Here is a 23,970-nt window from a genome sequence, read left to right as displayed (position 1 = left end):
GGAAACTCTCCCGGGTCAAGTGGCAGGGACACGCCCCGAGCCCCCGCCCCCTCTTCCTCCTCCTCCATGTGGGCGGGGGGGGGGGGGGGGGGGGGGGGGGGGGGGGTTGAGAGAGAGGGGGAGAGAGAGGGAGATGGGAGGGAGAGGAGATGGGGGAAACGGGGGGGGGGGGGGGGGGGGAGAGAGAGGGAGGGAGAGGGGAGGGAGACATAGAGACAGAGGCAGATAGAGGAGGTGTGTGTGGGGGTCTCCATGGGGAAATTCTTGTCTCTTATTCATTGTTGGGGGATGGGAGGGTGGAGGGGTACAGGGCCCTCTCCCCCCTCCCCTCCCCCAGCCATCCTCTGCCCTCAGGAGGTGGGTCGCACTCTCTGGGCTCTGGCGGAGCCAGCAAGTGCCTGGCCAGGCCTTGGCTGCCCCCCACCCTCCCTTCTGGCCACTGGGCAGTGCTTAGCACGGACTGACCCTCCCAGGGGCTCACTGCCTGGCCCCTGCCTCCTGGGCTGCAAGGTGGGCGGCCTCCCTCTGCCTGAGCCCCAGGCGCACGGGAGACCCTTCCCCTCCCCCGTGGTGGTCTTCCTTTGCCCCTTGCTGGCCTCGTGCTGAAGGATGTCAGGTGCTTCTGGGGCCAGCTTTCAGGGGGTCTCGTGCCGGGCTCAGCACGGCCGGCTTTCCAGATCTTGCCACTGTCAGCAGCCTCCTGACAGCTCCAGTGCTGGGGGCTTAACCTGTGTCCCGCCCCCAGCACACGCCCAGGACGGGGGAGGGTGGTCCTGGGTCTCCAGGGCCCTGGCCTGGCCGCACAGCCCTGGATGTCTGTGACACGATTCTGTTATGTCATCGCATTTTGCTCTAAGCATCTTATAATGAATGGAAAACAGGAAAAATGAAACTGCTGATATTAGTGATGCCCCGCGTGGGGCTCATTGGCTTAAAATAACCAGACAGAAACCGCCTGGCAGCTGGCGCTGCAGCCCCGGCTCGAGACGCTCCGGCTCGGCTGAGAAGGGAACACATTAAAGAATCTGAAACGGTGGAAAAAGAACATCAAAGCCGCGTTGGCAGGCGAGGCGCGGAGCGGAGGAAGCGCGTTTGCGAACAAAGGGCCACTCCCAGAGCCTCAGCCACTCGAGGCCGTGTGGGTGGCGGGAGCGTGGGAGGGCATCTCGCCGGCCAGGTGGGCTCTGGGGGTGCAGAGAAGGCTTGGTTTGGGGTCCGCGCCCCCTCCCTGCCCCCGGAAGCTGGCCGGCTGGCTAAGGAGGCTGGTCTGGGAGAGAGAATGTGACCAGGGCCCACCCATGTGGACGCCCCACATGGACAGGCACACCCACCCCTGTGGCCTCCCCTTGGAGGACTGGCACTCTGGAGGTGGGTGGGGGGCTCAGCCTGGGGCTGGGGAGATGGGTCATGTTGGGTGGCGGGACGCCAGGTGTCCAGCAAGGCACAGACCCTGCCAGGAACCGGCCCCGGCGCCCAGCACTTCAGGGCGGCTCTGAACTTGAGGCTGACCCGTGTCCATTGGGCAGCAACTGGACACTCATGGTGGGACCCTGAGGCTCTGCGCTGGGGAACAGTCTGTCCCCTGAGGACTGGGGCTGGAGGGGACCGTGGGGCGTGTGGGGGGCTCTGGGATGGGAGAGGCGGTCAGACTCCAGGGGGTCTCCTCACCGCCCTGGCGCCCCCTGCAGCTCTGCCTGCAAGAGCTCGGACACGCATCCACAGAGGGGCTGCAGGAGACAGTCCAGGACGGGTTGTGTGCCTCCCTCCAGCTGGGTGCCCTGTCCCTCCCTGCTCCTCCGTCCCTCTTGTCCTGCCCCCTTCACAGTCCTCCCTTCCTCCCATCCCCCCTTCCAGGTCTCCCCTCCCCCCATCCCCTTCCCCATTATTCCACTGACACCCCTTGGGGCCAGAGCTGGGTGGGCGGCTGAGACTCGCAGGCTGAAAGGGGCGCTTGGGCCCTGGGGGGGTCGGGGCCTGCAGGGGAGTTACCGGTGTAGATGAGGGCGCACAGGGCTGTGGAGGCAGGGAGGAGGGACACAGGACAGGGAGCCTCACACCCCGCCCTGGGGGGCAGGACCACAGGCTCAAGGGGCCAGAGCCCAGGGAGAGGTCACCACAGGAGGGGGAGCGGAGGGGTCCCCACCACACACTGTCCCCACCACACACTGTCCCCATCACACACACTGTCCCCATCACACACTGTCCCCACCACACACACTGTCCCCACCACACACTGTCCCCATCACACACTGTCCCCACCACATACACTGTCCCCACCACACACTGTCTCCACCACACACTGTCCCCACACACACACTGTCCCCACCACACACTGTCCCCACCACACACTGTACCCATCACACACTGTCCCCACCACACACTGTCCCCACCACACACTGTCCCCATCACACACTGTCCCCACCACACACTGTCCCCACACACACACTGTCCCCACCACACACTGTCCCCACCACACACTGTCCCCACCACACACTGTCCCCACCACACACACTGTCCCCACCACACACTGTCCCCACACACACACTGTCCCCATCACACACTGTCCCCACCACACACTGTCCCCACACACACACTGTCCCCACCACACACTGTCCCCACCACACACTGTCCCCATCACACACTGTCCCCACCACACACTGTCCCCACCACACACTGTCCCCACCACACACACTGTCCCCACCACACACTGTCTCCACCACACACACTGTCCCCACCACACACACTGTCCCCACACACACACTGTCCCCATCACACACACTGTCCCCACCACACACACTGTCCCCACCACACACTGTCCCCACCACACACTGTCCCCATCACACACTGTCCCCACCACACACTGTCCCCACACACACACTGTCCCCACCACACACTGTCCCCACCACACACTGTCCCCACACACACACTGTCCCCATCACACACTGTCTCCACCACACACACTGTCCCCACCACACACTGTCCCCACACACACACTGTCCCCATCACACACTGTCCCCACCACACACTGTCCCCACCACACACTGTCCCCATCACACACTGTCCCCACCACACACTGTCCCCATCACACACTGTCCCCACCACACACTGTCCCCACCACACACTGTCCCCATCACACACTGTCCCCACCACACACTGTCCCCACACACACACTGTCCCCACCACACACTGTCCCCACCACACACTGTCCCCACCACACACTGTCCCCACCACACACACTGTCCCCACCACACACACTGTCCCCACCACACACTGTCCCCACCACACACTGTCCCCATCACACACTGTCCCCACCACACACTGTCCCCACACACACACTGTCCCCACCACACACTGTCCCCACCACACACTGTCCCCACCACACACACTGTCCCCACCACACACACTGTCCCCACACACACACTGTCCCCATCACACACTGTCTCCACCACACACACTGTCCCCACCACACACTGTCCCCACCACACACTGTCCCCACCACACACTGTCCCCACCACACACTGTCCCCATCACACACTGTCCCCATCACACACTGTCTCCACCACACACACTGTCCCCACCACACACTGTCCCCACCACACACACTGTCCCCACACACACACTGTCCCCATCACACACTGTCCCCACCACACACTGTCCCCACACACACACTGTCCCCACCACACACTGTCCCCACCACACACTGTCCCCACACACACACTGTCCCCATCACACACTGTCCCCACACACACACTGTCCCCACACACACTGTCCCCACCACACACACTGTCCCCATCACACACTGTCTCCACCACACACTGTCCTCATCACACACTGTCCCCACCACACACACTGTCCCCACCACACACTGTCTCCACCACACACTGTCCTCATCACACACTGTCCCCACCACACACACTGTCCCCACCACACACTGTCTCCACCACACACACTGTCCCCACCACACACTGTCCCCACCACACACTGTCCCCACCACACACTGTCTCCACCACACACTGTCCCCACCACACACTGTCCCCACCACACACTGTCCTCATCACACACTGTCCCCACCACACACACTGTCCCCACCACACACTGTCTCCACCACACACTGTCCTCATCACACACTGTCCCCACCACACACACTGTCCCCACCACACACTGTCTCCACCACACACACTGTCCCCACCACACACTGTCCCCACCACACACTGTCCCCACCACACACTGTCCCCACCACACACACTGTCCCCATCACACACTGTCTCCACCACACACTGTCCTCATCACACACTGTCCCCACCACACACACTGTCCCCACCACACACTGTCTCCACCACACACTGTCCTCATCACACACTGTCCCCACCACACACACTGTCCCCACCACACACTGTCTCCACCACACACACTGTCCCCACCACACACTGTCCCCACCACACACTGTCCCCATCACACACTGGGGGGAGGGACATAGAGGGTGTCGTATCTTGTCACTGATGTGGGAGCTGTCTCTGCTGTTGTGAGATGTTCCCATGGCACCGTGCACTGTGCCCCGTTGCTCTCAGACAGCGTTCTGCTCAGCTGCCAGGGGACCTGATGCCCACGTGGCTGATGTGGGTGCGACCTGCGGGCCCTGCTCGTTAGTTACTCGTGCATGTGTGTGTGTGTGTGTGTTCAGTGCGGCCCCACTTCAGCATGGTGACGGCCCCCGTGTCCCGCGCTGGGTGATGCACGGTGCTCCGTCAGGGTGGCACGCTCTCGCTGCTCCCGTGCTCTGTTGCCTCCACGTGCACATACAGGGCGTGATCCGCGTGTGGCTGTGGGACGGCCTCCACACAGCGCGACCCGTGGACACTTGTCGTGTGTGTGTCTCAGGCGGGGTCTGAGTGACGGCACGGTCTGCCTGGCTGCTGTCTGTGGGGGAGCTCAGGTTTTGGCGGGTGTGAGCGAGCTGCGGGGACACTGGCATGCGGCGCCTGTGTGAACGGCAGCTGCGGGCCCTCCTGGCTGGGGGTTGCTGCTGTGGCATCCGTGTGTCTGTCTTGCGGTGTGCTCTTCTCTGTCTGCTAGGTCTGCCTTCCCATCTGCTTCCTGCTGGACCAACTGAAGAAAAACCAGGAGGCAGAGGGGCCCCGAAGGTCCTCTGTGAGGCGGCCCCTGACCCTCCCTGGAGGGGGTCTGGTTCTCAGGGGCCTGGAGCAGGTCCCCACGAGCAGGTCCCCACGCGTCCTCCCAGCCTCCTGGTTTGAGAGGAGGAGCTGAGTTTCCCAGGTGCTGCCCACCTGCCCAAAGGTGACACGCAGGGCGTGGTGGGAGGGCGGGTGCAAAGTGGGGAGGGGGGTCCCCAAGCTCCAGGCACGAGGAGGCACAGGAAGCCCAGAGATCATCCCTGAAACTGCCCCAGGAGGCCAGGAGGGGCGGTCTGACCTCTGACCCAGGGCGCTGCGGCCGGCAGGGAGGCTCCAATTCACAGCCTTTCTGAGGTTGAACAGGAAATGGTTAATAGTGTTTGCAAATAAAAACTTTCTGTTCTACACTGTTTTTGAAGCATTTCCCAGAAGTTACAAAAGAGCGCCTGATCTGTCTGCCCAGTTAAGAACTAAACTGAAACAATTTGTGGGAAAGATTTCCACCCTGTGTTATCCCGGGGGATGCAGGGAGCCGGGCCGTGTGTGGAGCTGGGGGGGACCCAGGAGGTTTCTTCTCCCTTAGTTTCTAAACTTTCTGGAATGCCGTTGGAGTTTACAGAGGAATTGATATTTTAAATTTCCAAATGTGTGTCTGTGTGGATATGTGTGTATGTGTGTTTATGTGTTGTCTTCGTGTGTGTGTGTGTAGGTGTGTGGATGTGTGTTCGTGTGCAAGATGTGTGTGCATTTATATGCATGTGTTCATGTATACGTGTGTGGTGTGTGTCTATGGGTATGTGTTCACGTGCGTGTATGTTTGCATGTATGTGCGTGCTCATGTGTATGTGTGTGCACGTGTGAGTGTGTATGCATGTATAGGTGTGTGTGTATTGTGTGTGTAGGCTTGTGTATGTGTGTATTGTGTGTGCGTGTGTGGATGTGTGTATTGTGTGTGAGCGTGTATTGTGTGTGTATGTGTGTGGACGTGTGTGTGTGGGTGTGTACATATGTATTGTGTGTGCACGTGTGTGGCTGTTGTGTGTGTGTGAACACTCCCCTGCCTCTTACAGGGGCATCCTTCGGGCCGCCTGCTGGCCGGGCGGTTGCCTAGGTGGCCAGGTGCAGCCCTACCAGCTCAGGAGCCAGATGGGCCTGGGGTGGACGTGCAGCCCGCAGGTGTGAGCGCAGGACGGTGCTGCCCTCTGGAGGGCCGAGTCCTCGCTGTGGGTGCGGGTGGGTCGCCTGTGCCCTGGGCGTGCAGCCCGCCCGCTCACTGGGTGAGTGTCCGCCGGCCGCCTGCTGGCTGTGCTTTTATGAGACGGGCCCGCTGGACCTGCCTCCATGTCCTCCCCTTTGGCCTTGGAGGGCGGTTTCTGGGGGCTCTCGCTGCTCCTTCCAGGGCGACCCCTCCACACCAGGGCTGGGTGGGAGTGACCAGCCCCTCGCCGGGCAGCAGCTGGGCTGGATGCCGGAGTGAGGAACTTCTGGGATGTTGGGAAGGGCCTTCAGGAACAGGACCGGCTGGACAGGGGCCGCCAACTAGATGCTGCTGCGCCAGGGGTCGAACCCAGGACCCCCACCCGCCTGCTGCCCACTGACACACACCTGGATTGCGTGTTGGGGATGGGCCCGCCGGTGGGCTGCAGGGCCCGGGGTCGTGGGAGGTGGCCTGTGTTCCAGACCTGTGCTGAGGATGGCAGGGGCGAGCCCAGGGCACACTGAGCTCCATCGTTTCTGTCTAGTTTCTCCCCTTGTCTGTCTGTCTGTCTCTCAACTCTGTTTTTCTCAGACACACAAGGTGGGGTCCTGTTGACAAAGCAAAGCCACCGCCAGCCAGCTGGCCTCGCATTGGACTCTGCAACACACCCCCGCCCCTGGCTGGGCCTCCAGCTTTGACTGCTTCCTGGCTGTGCTGTCCTGCCTCTGCCACCCGCCCCGTCCCAAAGCTGGCACTTCTCTGGTCCAGCACCGCAGTGAGCGGCTTCGGGGGGGACCCCGCCCAGGCCACTCTCAGGCCACGAGGGGGACAGGTGCTCTGAGCATTGTCACCCACAGGAGACTGTCCTCGTGGCTCCCCTGGGCTGCGGGAAGATCTGCTTTCAGAGGCTCCACCGGGGGCTCCCAGGGCTGAGGGCTGCCCCTGCCTTCCAGCTGCCCCCCAGGAGCTGAGCTCCGAAGTTGGGAGTGGGGAGGAGAGTGTGGAGAAAAGGGCCAAGAAGAGAGAGCATGTCCACGGGGAGAGGGGGGCATGAGCGTCTCCGTCAGGTGGGGCGACAGTCCAGACGTGGTCCTGGTTTCTCCATCCCCATCCCAAGCCGTTCTGGAGTCACTGATGCCTCAGGGAGGCTGGTCACAGAGCAGAGGGCAGAGGGTGGAGGCCAGAGGGCAGAGGGCAGAAGGCAGAGGCAGAGGGTGGAGCAGGGGCAGAAGGAATTGCTTCCAAGGCTTGTTCTTAGAGCCTGTCCTTAGATGGACCAGTGTCCACCCGCATGGTCTGAGGGCGCCTTCTCCCACCTCTGCCTCCAGGCAGGACATTCACACAGCTGTACACACAGCTTCAGGGTCACATGGCACATCTCAGAAATCGATGGAGCGCCCCGTCCATCACTGGTAAAGAGCGGGATGGTATGGCCGACTGACTTCGTAGCCAACCTTGTAAGTAGTTTTTGCGGGGGGCCTGGTTTGAGGGTTTGGGGGACAGAAAAACAGACAGGTGCATAGAGGCATGTGGGGGCCGACGCTCTGGGGTCCCCCAGCCTGGCCTCTGGAACAGTCTTCTGGGGTAGGTTTAAGGAAGTTCCTGGAGCGAGGAGAGTCAGGTGACCAGCCCCTCCATGTCGTAAGGGTCAGCATTGCCACCCAGCAGATTACTCTCAGGTGGTGGTAGTCAGGCGTGAGTCCCAGACTCTCCCCTAAGCTCAGAGGAGGAGGCTGTTGGGGGGGGCCTAGCAGGCAGGGCTGAGGTGTGGCCCCACAGAGCACAGTTCCTGCACCCAGCATGGTGTGGAAGCACCAGGGTCCCCGGGCCTGGAGGGGCCGTGTGGAGAGACAGGGCTCCGGCCATCCCCTCAGACTCCTGCCCGGGCACGTGACCAGGACCATGTGGGTACCACATACACACAACGGCCCAGGACCAACCAGCAAAACCCAGGACCTTAGGCACTGCACCAGAGTATCAGTTATAATTGCTACGATCGGTTTGGGTGACAACAGAAAACTCCCAGAAAACAGTGCCCTAAGATACAGTGGCAGCTAGTTTCTTTCTCCCTTGAACAAGAAATCCAGAGGCAGGCAACCCAGAAGTAGTACAGTGACTCCAATTTTCATCAAGGGTCCAGGGTCTTGCCTTTCTGCTTCCTCAGCACATGGCTTCCATCAGCAAGGTTACCTCATCGTCTAAGATGGCTGCAGGGGTGCCAGCCATCATCTCTGCACTGATGAACAGAAGAAGGTGAAAGTAGAATGGGAAAAGTGAGACTTTCTCCAGCTATCTGGTCCGTACTATGGAACCTTCCCAGAAGCACAGCCCAATAATTTCCTCTTGTATCTCCTTGTCATGCTTAGCTGCAAGGCAGAAAGATGTCACATAGTCGAAAGAGAGGCAATAAGAAGTTTCAGAAATGAGAAGTAAGATAATAACAACTCACTTCACTTGATTGGCTGTAGACAAGACAAAAGACGAGGAAGAAAGTAGTGAACTGGTAGAAAAATGAGAAGAAATTGCTGCTATGCAGGTTAGAGGGACAGAGTCACAGGGACGCGGAGGATGCAGTGGGAGGTGAGCCCTCATTCGATTGGAGTTCCACCAGGAGCTCAGACAGGCGACGGGCGTCCGTTCTGTCCTGAAGCTGCTGATCCACCTCAGACGATGATGGTGCCGAGCTTGCACGTTGGAATTGCAGGGCCCCCAACGCAAGAGTCGAAACAGAGTAGCATCGAAAGTCGCAGAAGGACCAGCACGGAGTGATGCAAGAATCAACCCGCCAATAGGCAGGAAAAGAGAGAAAAAGAACAGCCAGGGCGGATGGCGGCTCGGCTCCGAGGGGGTGACTTGAGGAGCTGAATAAAGGGCCACTTGGTGCACGAGCGGCTGCAGCAAAGGCCCAGAAGAGTTGGTTCCCAGAGGGGTGGAAGCGGTGGTTCTAGAACCTGGAGATGAGTTGTCCACCACGTGCCATGTCCGTCAGCTGGGGGACACAGTGCGCCGGCCTTCTACGTGGCCAAGCGGGGCTTTGAGCTCTTCCATCTGCCCAGGGTCGGGTGGTGGAGGCCCCACTGGCCCCAGACGTGCAGACGTTGCGGGGGCCCCTATCAGGGGAGGTGGCGTTCCTTGGCTGGGCCCCCCTTTCTCCTGGGACGGACTCTGTGATCACCTGGGGACAGCTTCCTTTCCCAGCACCTCCAGAGCCGTTAGGGACACAGGTACTGAGGGATGAGGCCCTGCGGCCGCCAGGCAGCTGTGGGCACTGAGCTTCCTGCAGGGGTGTCGGGAGCCAAGGTGGTCTTGGTCTCGCTGGGTCAGAGCCTGTTTGTCTCGTTAACACTGACGGGCGCTTCATGGCTCCCATCCTACTCGACTGCCTGTCAACAGCACGCAGAGAAACCTGCTCCCTGGGCCTGCCAGCTGGCGAGCTCCTGGGTCAGGGTCCCCGAGCCGCACTGCCCATCGGACAGGACGCGCTGCCCACCATATCCGGCAACCTGGGGCTTTAATAGGAGGGGCAAGATCCACGCCTCCATGTGGCCCCTGTCCTGAGGACGACGGCTGCCCATAGGTTTTCTCCTTAGTCTCCCGTTTGCATCCTCCCCCCTGGGCTCGGCCCCTCCCTACTCTGCTGGACTAGTGGCCGGTTCTTTCCTCGCTCCACTTCTTCTCGTTGCCCCCGAGACACTGCTGCCACATGTGCCCTCGTGGTGGAAGCTCGCAAACAAGAAAACGAGAAGGTGAGAGAAGTCACATGCACAAAACATGGGGCACAGGATTCCTTCCACGCAAAGCTCAAAGCAGTAAAACGACATGATCGTGTTTGGGGGAGCGTCACGGGTGGATGGGGTCCCCAGCTGGGCGGGGGGAGCTGCTGAGGCTGGGGAGGGGCATGTGGAGGGCTTTGCGGGGGGGCTGGATGCCTTCAGGTGCTGAACTAAGACCGCAGGATAATTTGTGAAGCTGTGCGTTATGTTTTAGGCATTTTACATAAACGTTGCACATTTCTAGCCAATAAAAAGTTTGGAAACCACCCCTCCCCAGAAACCACGGGCAAATTTGCAATGGTACAGGGGCCTGCCTGGTGGCGCAGCTGTTAAGTTCGTACACTCCGCTTTGGTGGCCTGGGGTTCGCGGTTCGGATCCCGGATGCGGACATGGCATCGTTTGGCAAGCCATGCTGTGGCAAGCGTCCCACATACGAAATAGAGGAAGACGGGCATAGATGTTAGCTCAGGGCTAGTATTCCTCAGCAAAAAGAGGAGGATTGGTGGCAGATGTTAGCTTAGGGCTAGTCTTCCTCAAAAGAAAAATTTGCAATGGTATATGTTCAATAAAGTCCCTCACGGCCATGTTTGTAATGGCAAAGAATTAGCAGCGGGCAGGTCAAGGACAGAGGCAGGGCCAGCAGATGATGGCTCGGCCGTAGACCTGAGAATATCAGTCGTCACAGGGGTGAGGATGGAACACTGTCCATGACACGCTGTGCAGTAAAAAAATAGTGGCTATAGGATAAGATGTGCACATGGTTTCCTATTTCTGAAAAATAAATACGAACATTTATACATACGTGTGTGTGGAACAGTGCATGGATGACAGCAGGCCAAAGATGATTATGGGTGATTTCATCTATTGTATTTTTTTCCTTTTTATTTATCTGTTTGTTTCTCATCCTAAAATGAAAACCTATTGCTTGCGTAATAAAAAACATTCAGAAGGATACGAAAAAAGGCCTGTTTCTCGTTTCTGCGAGACAAGCCCGGTTGTCATGGAGACTGCACGGTTGTCAAGGCAGCGATTGGCTGGCGGCACGGGATGCGGGAGCTTCCTGGGAGCCTGGAGCCGGCGCAGCTGCCAGACCGCACTGCGGAGCCCAGCGCCAGCATGGACGGGGCGGACGTGTGGGCCAGCACCTTAGCCCAGCTGATGGCCAAGAGGAAACCCCAGGACACCTGGGAGCTGCTGCCTGAGGAGAACCTGGCCTCGGGGCACATGGACAGCAGTGGTTTCCAGTACCGGCTGCGAGGGCTTTCGAGGTGCGGCTGTGGGGGGCCTCCTTCGGGGTCCTGGGAGGGCTGGGGGCTGAAGGCTGCTTGAGTGCTGGCCCTAGGTTGGCCCCGAGTGCCCAGGCCAGGCTGGGTGTGGCCCGGTGCTTGGGGGGCAGAGTGGGGGTGCCTGTGTCGGCCTGGGCTTAGGCCCAACAGGTGGGTGAGCTGGGGCTCCTTCTCCCTCCTGGGAAGTGGGGGTGAAGGGGGCGCATCTGTTCAGGCCCTTTCAGCCCGGCGAGCTGAGATCCTGCCCGTGGTGCCGGCCACCCTGAGCCCAGTGGGGGCCCTGCCATGGTGGGGAGGGGGGACGCGGCCACCCACGCACGGACGCTTTGCTTGCTGCGACATCTCCTGGTTTCCATGGCAGGGCTGACGGGAACAGGTGATGGGCAGGTGCCTGCGGTCACCACCAGCCCTGCGCTGTAGAGGGGCCGGAGGGAAGGGGAAGCTGAGGGGTGCACAGAGTGGGCAGGGCCCCAGAGGAGGGGAAGTGGTCCCCAGCCCGGGCTGCAGGCAAGTGGGGGGCCACGGGTCACTACGTGAGACTTGCTCTTCGTCGTCATGACGACAGCCGGTGTCAATGCAGGGGGGACAGGCCTGAGCTGCAGGGGGCCACCCAGCCAAGCGTCCCCAGTCCCCGGGACCAGCAGGGAGGGGTGCTGTGGGGGGGAGGTGCCTCACAGACAGGTCACTGTGAGGGACTCCGCTGGCAGCTGCCCTTGGACACGGATGGCACAGGTGTCTGTGTCCGAAATCCCTGGGACCAGGTGTGCAGTGGAGGCCTGGCCTTCTCAGGCGGTCAGAGGTAACAGCCCTTGGTGTGTCCGAGAAGCATCTTCAAAGATGTCACTGCGCCCGCGATGGTGAGATGAGGGCCACACACAATGTTCAGCTGGTTTTCAGTTTTCACAGACAGAAACACCAGCTGGTGGCTGGTCACCTGGTACAGACCCGCGCTCTCCAACACAGCAGCCGCCGGCCACATGCACCTGGGCAAGCGCTCCTTGACTGAATGTCCATAAAGCTGGAGGTCCCGTTCCTCGGGGCGCTGCCCGTGTCAGGCGCTCCCCGGCCACTTGTGGCTGCTGGCTGCTGGCCGGGCGCAGCCAGGACAATCCCACCGTCTGGGAAAGTTCCACTGACGGCTGAGGTGCTTCGTGGGGAAACACTCGATGACACCTCCCAGGCGTGCGGGTCCCCACGCACCTGTGCATGTGCAGAGTGGTCACTTGCCTTGGAGAGAGGGCCCAGTGGTGGCGCCCAGGGGACACCAGCACCTTCAGCCTCAGGGACCCGGCACACGGCTCCTCTTCTGTCTGGGGATGTGGCTTTCTCGCTCACATGTTCAAAGCCAACATGCACACACCCCGTCATCGTGGACTCTCTGGCCCCTCACTGCTTCTCTGTCCCCCGAGATCTCCCCATCACCCAGCCTTGCACAACAGGGAGCCCCCGACTTCATCTCCCCTGTCACCTTCTGTCCCTTGGGTGGGGCTCCTCTGTCCAAGCCCCCGACATCCTCTCCGTAGCTCTTCCTCCCCCTACTGGTATCCATGGGCCTACCTTTGGCTCTTGGTGACATTTCCTCAGGGCAATTATGCCCAGAGTCACAAAGGGACAGAAAAGCAGCGGCTGCAGCAGCAAGCACAGAGGGACCCCTTAAGTGTGTCAGTCCAGGCTCCGCCACCAAGTGGGTTTTGGCACCAAACTGATGAAAAGGCGCTTGCTTTTCAGCTTACGGGTTGCAGGTAGGGTGTGCACCAGTATCCGTCCCTTGGCGGACGGGCGCTTGGGGTTATGGAGCCGTGCTGGGCCCGGGGAATCAGGAGGGCGGCCCCCTCCCCTTCCGCTCACTGCTGCCTCTCTCCTCCGCAGGCTCCAGTGTGGCCGCTGCCAGTGGGGCTGGTCCTCGGCCCACGTGCACATCCTCTTCCACATGTGGTGGGACGAGGACAGCCGGCTGGGGCTGGTGAAGATGCGTATCTGGGGCCAGCGGTGCAGGCTGTGCCCGCCGGGCACGCAGGGAGACTGCCACGTGAGCCTCCTGAACGTCAGGCTCTTCCTCAGCAAGCTGGTCCTGTTCATCCTGCAGGAGTGCTACCGGGAGGGCCTCAGCTCTGACCAGTGCCCCGAGATCTGCTTCGGCGAGCGCTGCGAGGCCTGCGACCTGGGGGTCTGCTTCTTCCAGAAGCCCCCAGACCCTGCCTGGGGGCCCGAGGTCAAGAGCCCCAGCACCATCAAGGGCAGGTACACCTTGTTCACCAGCAGCAACACAGCTGCCATTGCCTCTGGGAAGCAGCTGCTCACGCTGAGCAGTGGCCCTGTGGTGGACCGCTCCCGGGGCTACACTCCCAACTCCATCAGCATCCCCCTCTCCGTGTCCGACTTCATCAGGAACCCCCTCTCCGAGAGCAGCAACTTCTTCAGGGAGGATGACGACATCGTCACTGTCCCCTTCTCCCTGGTGGGTGTGGGCAGGGACAAGGGGCCTGTCACTGATGCCAAGGGCCGTGTTCGCCCCGGAGAGGGCTCCCCGGCTGCGGCCGACCCCAGAGGGCCGCTCATCATTGGCAAGGGCTCCATCTACCTGCCCGCCCCGTCCGCAGCCACGCCCAAGGGCAGAGGCATCCCGGTGAACATGAGGGGCCCCGTCTTCCACGGAAGAGGCCTCCTCATCAGCAGCATCAAGCCCTTCGAGCTCAAAGGGTTCATTTTCAAAGGCCGGGGCCGCCTCTCCAGCCCTGTTGGTGTCGACGAGGGCCAGGGCCCCGTGTCTGGCAGCGAGGGCCCCACCGCTGCTGAAAATAACTCACGGCTGGTGTCCTACATCTTTGGCCTCATGGATGATGGAGAAGGCTCCATCACCTTCCCCCTGTCCTTGATCGACATCGTCCGAAGTGAAGCCCCCTTCAGCGACATTGATGGCTGCGTCAGCTTCCCCTTCATCTTTACTGACCTGGGCAAAGGCAAGGGTTCTTCCGCTGACATCCCCAAGGGTGAAGGGAAGGAAGATGGTGACAAGGGCCCCATCACCGCTGCTCGTGAGCCCCTCATGGTGACCACTGCCCGTGTCCCTGTCTCCATTAGCCGGGGCTCCATCACCGTTCCCTTCTCAGTCTTCAGGATCATAGAACGCATAAGCCACGGCTACATGGCTAGTGGCCCCCAAAGCAATGGCCTTGCCGCCCGGGGCTACTCCAAGCGCAGGAGGCTGCCACGGCCCCGGCTCGGCAAGTACGGCTCTGGGTCCAGTGAGGATGAGGACTTCTGCTGTGGAGACAGCTGCTGCCGTCCACGTTTTGATCCCTACGAAGAAGTCTGGATCTGGGCTTCCATGACCGTCTGCATCCTCTGGATCATGTACCTGTATAAGTTCAGCCCTGACAACTTCCAGCCACGAATGTGAAGCGTGACGCCTCCCTTCGAGGTCCCCACGTCGCCCCCTCCTGCAGGGCCGCCCAAGCGACAGAGTGAAGTGCCCCCCTGCCCCTGCCAGCAAGTCCCCCGCCTGCCAGAGCTGAGGCCTCTGGGTGTCGGCGCCCCGGCCCTCTCCTCCGCCACCTGCTTCCGTGTCCTGCTCCTGACGTGAGTGGTGGTTCCGTGGACATTCACGCTGTGACTGTTCACCCAACTGTCTGTGTGTCCGGGCGCTTTCTGTATTGTGTTACACTCCAATAAAATAAAAGTTAAAAGGAAAAAAGCCACATGGTGCTCTCGGGCTGAGCTGGAGCCGCCTCCTAAGAGAAGGTCGCGAGGTGGGAGGGCCTGGTGGGTGGTCCCTTGGTTCAGCTCTCCCCTGTGGTCCATGGGCCCCTCATGCCCGGCACTTCTTCCCCTGGGTGCCTTCTGACTCCTGGCTGTGGTGATGGGACAGGAGGCTCAGGACAACCTGTGCCACTGTGGCTCGAATCAACACCCCTGCCGTGTGGACTCTGGGGATTTTCCAGGACGGGTCACTTGCCATGCTCCTCGCCCACTCTGGAAAAAGATTTTTAAGCCTCTCCCCTCCCTCCTGCCCTCCCTCCCAACATCCATCTTTTTTTTTTTTTTTAAAGATTGGCACCTGAGCTAACATCTGTTGCCAATCTTCTTTTTTCTTCCTTCTTCTTCCCAAAGCCCCCCCAGTACATAGTTGTATATTCTAGTTGTAGGTCCTTCTAGTTGTGGTATGTGGGACACCGCCTCAGCATGGCCTAATGAGCGGTGCCATGTCTGCGCCCAGGATCTGAACCAGTGAAACCCAGGGCCACCGAAGTGGAGCCCATGAACTTAACCACTCAGCCGTGAGGCCAGCCCCCAACATTCATCTTTACTGAAGATGTCAAACCCCAGAGATAAGAAGGCAGGCCCAGCCACAGGGGAAGGAGCAGTGGGAGGGGGCGGGAGGCCACCCAGCAGTGGGCAGATTGTGTTCACAGCTGTTGTGACCATTGACAAGTACAGCACTGTTCCGGCTTAAGAAATGTGGTCCGTGTTTCTGTCAGAAAACCCTTGTGCCCCTCATAATCAAACTTCGGATTTCAATCTCAAAAGACTGCAGTGTCCATTTCCAGGGGGCAGGGGGTATTGGGCCATGTGGGTCCAGCCAGGTGGGGGCAGGACAGTGGGCACAGCTGTCGGGTCACCCAGCCCTCCTCTCCAGGTAGGGCCTGGCCCCCGGGGCCCCCGGGAGGCTGGGAGTTGTCTGGAGAGACCCTGGGTCTGAGACGGGGTGACCGGGGCTGGGGGAGAGGGTTTGGGGAAGCCTTGCCCTGGGGGGAGGGGTGGGTGTATGGAAACCTTTCTCCAGGGCTCTCTGTCCAGCCGGGCCAGGGCGTTTCTGGAAGATTCCACCCTCAGCCTGACCTGGCTCCTACGGGTGTGTGGGAAGGCACAGGGACTCTGCTGGTGGGATCGAGGAGGTGGAGATGGGGCTTCAAATGTCAGCACCAGGACTCATGACCCAGCCCCGCATGCCTGCCCACCGGGACCAAACAGACACCAGGATCCAGAAGGTTCCATCCTACATGAAGGCCAAGCCTCCAGGGCACACAGCCTGGAGACCTCAGCCAGCCTGGGCAGTGCCCTCACTCACACCATGGGCCCCAGGGAAGACCTAAACCCAGACTCTCCAGGGACCCGTCTACACTGGGCCAGACCCTCCCTCTTGGGACAGGACCCATCTCCCACCCTCAGCGTCCTGTCTACACCGTGTGAAGACCTAACTTGGTGGTCTCCCTGGTGAGGGGTGTGTCAGATCAGAGGGCAGGCTCTCCCGCGGCTGCACCCGGTCACCGTCACGGTCCCCTGGGCCGGTGAGCTCCCCGCTCCCTGCAATCGGTCTTGGGAGGGAGGGCGGGGGCAGCAGCGCCCCACACTCAGACATGGCTTCTCTCCGGACCCTGCCGAGGTCGCGGGGCCCCTGGCTACGGAACCCATTCCTGGGGGCGGGGTCGGGAACCCTGCAAGCCCTCTCCAGCCGGCAGGGATCCGGCCCCCAGCACCTTCTGGATGGAGCCCGCCCCGCCCCCTGCAGGGACCCGGCCCCCAGGACCCTCCATATGGGCCCCTCCCCCGACCCCCGCAGCCTGGAGCCCTTTCTGATTGAGCGGCAGCGAGGCCGGTCCGCCCCACCCCCCGCGGGCCGGGGACAGGAGGGGGCTGCCCCGAGATGCCGCCCGCCCCCGCAGCGGATCCCGGCCCCTGCGGTCCCTCCCGACCCCCGCCCCGCGCTGTCCGGCGCCGCCCCCGTGTGGCCGCTGGCTGTCGCGCAGCCCTGCGACGGCCCTGCTGCTGTTCCTGTTTGATCAGACGGTTTCATTAAAACCCTGCAGACCCCACCCATCAGCAGCAGCAGCAGCGTTAGTTTTCACGAGTAGTTAAATCTCATTGAATAGTTTCTTCTCCGCCTCATCCTGCAGTATCTTTACCGCTGGACAATGACAAAATGGGATTTTGTGTATTGTCTTTAAAGCTCAAAATAACTAGTAACAGATTCATTCAACAAACAGCGGAGCCTGTCCGACGCCCCCAGACGTCGGCCCTGCAGTCAGCCAGCCCCAGCTGTGTGGGATTTTTCGCTTCCCCATGATACCCAGGACCCACATGGCTGCACCCGGGGAAAGCCAGAGGATGTTGCTTGTAAACACCAGAAACTCCCGAAAATGACATGCTGACTATAGAGAAAGAGGAAAACAGGGAAGTAGATGGAAGAAGTTAGAATGGCGATCCCACGATCCTAGGCAGGGCTCCTCTCTCATTGGCTGGTCCATCCTCCCCCTCCTCTGTGCAGCCTCAGGGATGGGGGATGTGCAGGGTGGAGCACGGTCCCCTCCCCTGAGGCTGTGTGAACCCTGGGCTGGGGGCCCTGGGGCAGGAGCCGAGGGGATGGCCATGCGTGTGACAGGGCTGGAGCCTGGTCCAGGCGGGACACCATTGCAGCCTGACTGAGAGACGCTGTTTCATTTTCCCTTATTGAGCTGCATTTGAAACATGGCTATTTAGTAAGCAGAGTTTATTACTCTGTTATGAGACTCTGCATCTGGCCAGTGCTTCTGACGACAAGATGGTTCTATTTCTGTGCCTCCAGTGGGTCTTGTCACTGCATTGTGACCTAACAGATGTGTGGCGGCACCTCAGTGTGACCTAATGGACGTGTGGTGACATCTCAATGTGGCTTTAATCTGCGTGTCCTTCATGACCCGTGATGGCGAGCATCCTTCCATGGGCTTGCTGGCCACCTGTTTACCTTCACTTTTGGAATGTCTCAGGTCTTGGTAAATGTTCCCTGAACCCTTGAAAATGCTGTGTCTTCTGCAGTTTTTGGATGAAACGCTCTGCGATGTTAGTGAGGTCCAGTGGGCCAACAGTGTTCTAAATCTTCTCCATCCTTCCTGGCTTTCGTCTCCTGGTCCTGCCGGCTGCTGAGAGAGGCATGTGAAACCGCCAGCTGGGAACGTGGGTCTGTCTTGTTCCCTTTGTTCTGTTCTCACTTCTTATTCTGAACCTCTGCTACTGGGGTCACAAGTATTTAGGGTTTTTCTGTCTTGCTGACTCCTTTGTCCTGATGGGTGGCCCCTCTGTGTCTCCTGCCATGCCGACGGTCTGGTATCTGTATTCCAGGGCACCCTTCTCATGCACAGGGTTGCATGGAATAGCTTTTCCTATCCTTTCAACATTTAACCTCTTTTAAGCATAGCCGGGTCTTGGGGGTCTTTCTCGGTTTGACAGTGTCTGCCTTTTGTTCGGGTGTCCCTCTGTCTACCTTACATATAACCCGCCGCACGGTGGTCTCCTAGGGTGCCCCCTTCCGGTCTGTCCTCTGATGGTCTCATCTCAGCCTCTGCTCTTCAACTGTCCTGTTTTTTTGAGTCTCTGTTCCTCGACGCTTGTTTTTCTTAGGTTAACTGAATCTTTTTGGTATTCATTTTAATTTCTCTGTGGGCCCGTTAGCTCGGCCTCTCTGTGTCATTTAATCTTGGAAGCTATTCTAGGTATTACAACGTGCATCGTTAGTTACGGCAGTCTATTGGCCACTTCACAACAATGCAGGGATCTGGTGACACTGTCATTCCCGTAACCGCCGTCCTTGGTGCTGTTGTTACGTGTTTCACTTCTATGCCTGCTGTACACTCTCTAACTGTGAGAAATTGGGTGCCACGGGATGGGTTCTCTGGGAAGCAGACGCTGAGATGGAGCTGGGAGCGCGAGTACTTTATTGGAGGCAGCACCTGAGAAAGGAGGGGAGGGGCGGGATCAGGCAGGGAGCTGTCAGACATGAGGCTCAGTCACTGTCGGGCTGCTTGGGGACGGCTCCGCCTCGTCAAGCAGTTTTTTCTCTGCCCATTTGCTCCCTCTCCTTTGTCTCTGGGGTTCCACGTGCGACAATCAGCTGACATGTCCGCCCAGGTAGCCCTGAGGCTCTGCTCCTCTTTCGTTTTGTCTTCCTCTTCTCTGGGCTGGATAGTTCCTATTCATCTCCTTGCTCACGAGACTTTTTTCTGCTCTTGAGACCCTCCAGTGAATCGCTCCTTTCAGACACTGTGTTCTCTCGTTCTGGACTTTCCATCAGGTTGTTTGATAGAGTTTCTGTCCCTACTGAGATTCCCCACGACATCCTCGGGGCCCTGGCGCTGTTGACAGTGGCTGCGTTGACGTGTTCGTCTGGAGCCCACGGGGCATCTCTGGGGCTGCTTCTCCTGACCTGTCTTTCTTGTCTTGAGTACGGCCACTTCTTCTGCTTCCTTCCTTCTTCCCACGTCTGCTCTTTTGCTCTAAGATTTGTGTGAGAAGTGTACCTAGAGGGCCCGGCAGAGTGCCCTGGTGTATGCCTCATTGGTGCTGCCCTGGCGGCAGCCGGGATTGAGGACTGAGGAGCAACTTCTGTCAGGCCCTTGAGTTTGCCTGTGGCAGGCAGGTATGGAGGCCTGGTCTGTTGCTTTGGGTCCATTTTCGTTCCATTTGGTCCCGTTGTGGCCTTTCCTCTCATTCCTAAGGCCTGGCCTTCTGGGGTCTCAGCTTGTGCTTGTGATGCCCTGGAGGACCCCACTTGGATCGGGGTGGAGGGGGGGCGGAACGCAGCATCTCCCTTCTCTGCTCTTCGCTGGGCCTCAGGCCTCTTGCTCTGCCTCTGTGGAAGGCAGCCTCAGACAAGGATGCTCAGTGGCCCCTCAGATTCTGGGAGCAACTGCAACCCTGGACGCTGGTCTGTGTCCGCGTCTCAGAGAGATCAGGATTCACCTTGGGCCCCACCTCCAGGGTCGGGGAAACGTCCCCAGGTAGAAAGCCAGCTGACATGGCCTGTGGCTCACAGTCAGCTCTGCCTGCCATGCAACGCCTGAAAACAGTTGTCCCTGTATCTGTCCAATTTTATAGCTGTTTGTGGCAGGAGGGCACGTCTAGTACCGGTCACTCTGCCATGGCCAGAAGTGGAAGTGTCCTACCTGGTAACCAAGGGCCTGCAGGTGGGAACAGGGCAGAGAGGACACGCTTGCTCCGAGCATTGGACAGTAAACACTACCACTTGCTGGGGCACCGACAACAGAATTCAAACCTGGAATTGCTGTAAACCAGGGAACAGGCAGTGCATGTTGCAGGACACGCAGACCAACCAGCCCCTCCCTGAGTGCAAGGTGTTGTGGCCAGCGTACCCCGCCAGATGCCGCTGATTAAAGAGCTCAGGAGAGGAAGGCAGACGACGCCTCCGTGCGCTCCCTCCTGCAGCCCCCTCGGCTTTGGGAGGAACTGGATCACGGAGCGTGTTTCACGGAGGCCTCTCCAGCTTTGAAAGCTGTGCTGTGAGCAGCACAGCCTGGGTGTGGAGCAGGCAATCATGCACCTGGAGTTTGAGGATTTGACCTGCTCACAGCTGCAGGTGGAGCTTGTCCGTGACAGGCGTCCTGGGGCAGAAGGGGCCGCAGGCCATGGAGGAGCTGTGCTGGTGGCTTCCCGCAGGCTGATCTTTAATGAAGAGACCTCAGAGAGATGAGATAAACCTGTACCCGGGGCAGGTAACAGAAATCAAGCCTTCCCAGGTATCCTGTGAAGAGCAGTGACTCACTCAATGACCAGATACTCCCAGAAGGTCCTAACTTAGGTCACCGGTCCATTATCTTGTCCACACTGTGTTCTGACTCCTGGTTCCACAGATCCAGTTGCCCCAGGGGCGGGGGCATTCACACCTGCTGGTTCCCCTGGGGGCATTCACACCTGCTGGCTCTCCTGGGGGCATTCATACCTGGGGGCATTCACACCTGGGGGTTCTCTCTCTCATGCGCTTGCTCCTGTGTGATACCCCTGACAACCCCATGAATCAGAAGTCAGGGCACCTCTGAACTGGAATTGACTTGAGAAAGCTCCCGGGGGCTGGGGGGTGGGGGTGGGGAATGGAGCTCTTTTCTGTGGTCTGCACACAGGAAGTGGCCCTGTGTGTTCGTGGGGGCTGCTCCACAGCAGCCTTGCACATCTGGCTCTGGGAACCACAAGGCCCTACACTGTCGATTCATCTCTTAACTCCAGTGGGCGCCGGATACAGTTCAAGCCCCAGCTTTTGTGTTCTTCCACAGCATCTTGTCCTGATGTCTCATCGTGAATAAGTCTATCAGATCTCCTCTTGGGGGTGAGGCTGGGTGGAGACGGCAGATCTGCACGGTGGAGAAAAGAGAAGAAGGCCAGCACAGTGGCATTGAGGAATCCAGGGAGCTCCTGGCCAACTTGGCCTGAGTCTTGCATTTCAGATGAAAAAAGGAAAACTGTGGTGAGTTTGTAGGGAAGAAATACAAGGTTTGCTGTTGTTGGCGAAGGCGGGAGTCAGACTTAATCCTTGGGGTGAGCACGTCTCATGAGGCTTGGCTGTCACACTCACGGAACTATGAAAAATGGCCATTGTGTTTTCTTCCCTCTGTGCACAAGAAGAGTTGCTTGTGTTGATGGGTTTTCTGCAAATGTGCTTCTGCTTCTATTCCCCCTGAATTATGAGCCATGCCAGCTTGTGTGTAACAAATGGGCTTTACTGAGCACAAACACACTGGCCATGGAGCATCTTCCAGAGACAGGGACATCCCAGAATCATGGCCAGCGGCGCCTCCTCCTGTCCCCATGGCTACTTTGGTGTCTGTTATCAGCATCCAGACCTCTGCAGCTAGCAGCACAGCCTCCCCACTCAGCCACATGTTGGCCATCTTCTGAGTGACATTTCGCAGATCCAGTTTATTTTCTCTGGTTCCTGTTTCAGATCTGAGCCTAGAAGGGTGGCAGAATTCGTTTCCACTTTCTTTGCTCTCTCAAGGCCATTTTTTCTTCTCTTTTTACACAGCCGCATTATTTAAATTCTCTCCATCTGGTGGATTTTAACTCGTTTCCCCACCTAGGGGACAGTACAGATGAAGTGCACCAGTTGTTATAGGTTTTAGTTTTTATGCCACTATAACAAATCACCACAAACGTGGCGGTTTAAAAGAGCACATTTATTGTCTCCGGTTCTGGAGCACGAGGTGTGAAATGGGCTCACTGGCTAAACCAGGGTGTCAGCGGGGTTCCTTCGGGACCTCCAGCGAGAATCCTTTTCGTGCCTTTTCCAGCTGCGAGGTTCTGCTGCACCCCTTGGCTCAGGGCCCCTCCAGTCTCTGCTTCTGTCCTGTATCTTCCCTGACTCCCACCCTTCTGCCTCCCTCCTTTTCCCCAGTGTTAGTGAGATAGAGTTGACACATAACATTGTGTAGTTCAAGGGGTACAGTGTACTGATTTGATACATGTGTTGTTGCAAAATGATTCCATGATAAGGTTAGGTAACACCTCCATCATCTCACATAGTTACCATTTTTTTGTGTGTGAAGATAACATTTAAGATTTATTCTCTTAGTAACTTGCAAGCACACGTTACAGTATTAACAATTAACTATAGTCACCGTGCTGTACCTTACACGCCCAGAACTCATTCCTCTTCTACTGGAAGTTTGTACCCACTGACCAGCATCTCCCTGTTTCCCCTCCCCCAGCCCCTGCAACCACCGTTCGCCTTGCTGTTTCTATCAATTAGTTTTTTTCAGATTACACATATAAGTGAGATCACACAGAATTTATCTTTCTGCGTCTGGCTTATTTCACTTAGCATAATACCTTCAAAGTCCATCCTTGTTGTTGCAAATGGCAGGATTTCCTTCTTACTCAAGGCTGAATAGTGTTACATTATATATATATCTTTCTTTATCCTTTCATCCGTCTACAGACACTTAGATTGTTTCTCTGTCTTGGCTGTTGTGGATGATGCTGCAATAAACACGGGAGTGCACATATCTCTCTGTGACCTCCCTCCCTCTTATAAGGACACTTGTGATGACATCGGGCCCACCTGGATAACCCAGGGTAATCCTCCATTGCAAGATCTGTAACTTAATCACATCTGTGAGGTCGCTTTGCTATGAAGGTCACATACTCACAGGGTCTGGGGATCAGGACCTGGATATCTATGGCAGGCGCGGGGGTGGGGAGTGGTACTATTCTGCCCACTGCAGTACAGATCAGCTAGCCCAGAACAACTAGCATCTCACAAAACACTGAATTCTGCAACAAATTTTTGTCTTTCCTGGGTCGAGAAAAGTCTATTTATGGCCCTCAGTTTAGTCCTGGACTGGATTCAGATTTATCGTTTCCAGGATGTCACCTGGATGGAACCATGCGGAATGGGTGCATCTTTATATTGCTTCTGCCTTCTTCCTCTATGCATGCCCTTCCTGAGACCATGCCTGCCTTCTACTCTAGCGATGGTGAAGGGACTGTAGTGACTGCCAGGCTGTGCTCCCAGGTCCCCTTTGAGGACCCGTTCTCCAGGGCTGTCCCTCTGCCGTCATCCCTCTCAGACAACTGCCCTGGGCTGGATTTTGCCCTTTGCTCAGGAGGAAAGGCCCCCGGCCCTTTGCTCACCTGGATGCGTCTGCAGGGCCCTGTTCACAGGGCTTGCTGGGTCCCTGAGGGGACTGACCACAGCCCCACTTCTCTCTCTGCCCAGTCCTGCCTGCCTCACGTCTTCCACTTGGCCCCAAGAGTGCCCCCCAAAAGTGCCCTGCACTGTGCTCTGACATGGCCTCCTGTCTGCCCCCTGAAATCCCAC

General features: G+C 58.5%; 1 protein-coding gene across 1 annotated transcript; it reads left to right on the top strand.

Annotated features, from left to right (window-relative positions):
• The first annotated feature begins 10,877 nt into the window (after window positions 1-10,877).
• RTP5 (receptor transporter protein 5 (putative)) lies at window positions 10,878-15,084 on the top strand. Its single transcript, XM_014862647.3, has 2 exons — window positions 10,878-11,372; window positions 13,260-15,084. The coding sequence occupies exons 1-2, from the start codon at window positions 11,152-11,154 to the stop codon at window positions 14,788-14,790; spliced, it is 1,752 nt and encodes a 583-aa protein (XP_014718133.3). The 5' UTR covers window positions 10,878-11,151; the 3' UTR covers window positions 14,791-15,084.
• Window positions 15,085-23,970: the final 8,886 nt, after the last annotated feature.

Source organism: Equus asinus, chromosome 19 (genome assembly GCF_041296235.1).
Source record: "Equus asinus isolate D_3611 breed Donkey chromosome 19, EquAss-T2T_v2, whole genome shotgun sequence".
NCBI lineage: Eukaryota > Metazoa > Chordata > Mammalia > Perissodactyla > Equidae > Equus > Equus asinus.
The sequence above is the reverse complement of the archived record's forward strand: the minus strand, read 5'-3'. Positions and strand labels throughout refer to the sequence as shown.

What these genes read in the sequence shown, in the direction of transcription:
- RTP5 (XM_014862647.3), top strand. Translation starts at nt 11,152, where the DNA reads ATGCGGGAGCTTCCTGGGAGCCTGGAGCCGGCGCAGCTGCCAGACCGC. An exon ending in CGGCTGCGAGGGCTTTCGAG is followed by an intron (nt 11,373 to 13,259) that starts GTGCGGCTGTGG and finishes TCTCCTCCGCAG; the next exon opens with GCTCCAGTGTGGCCGCTGCC.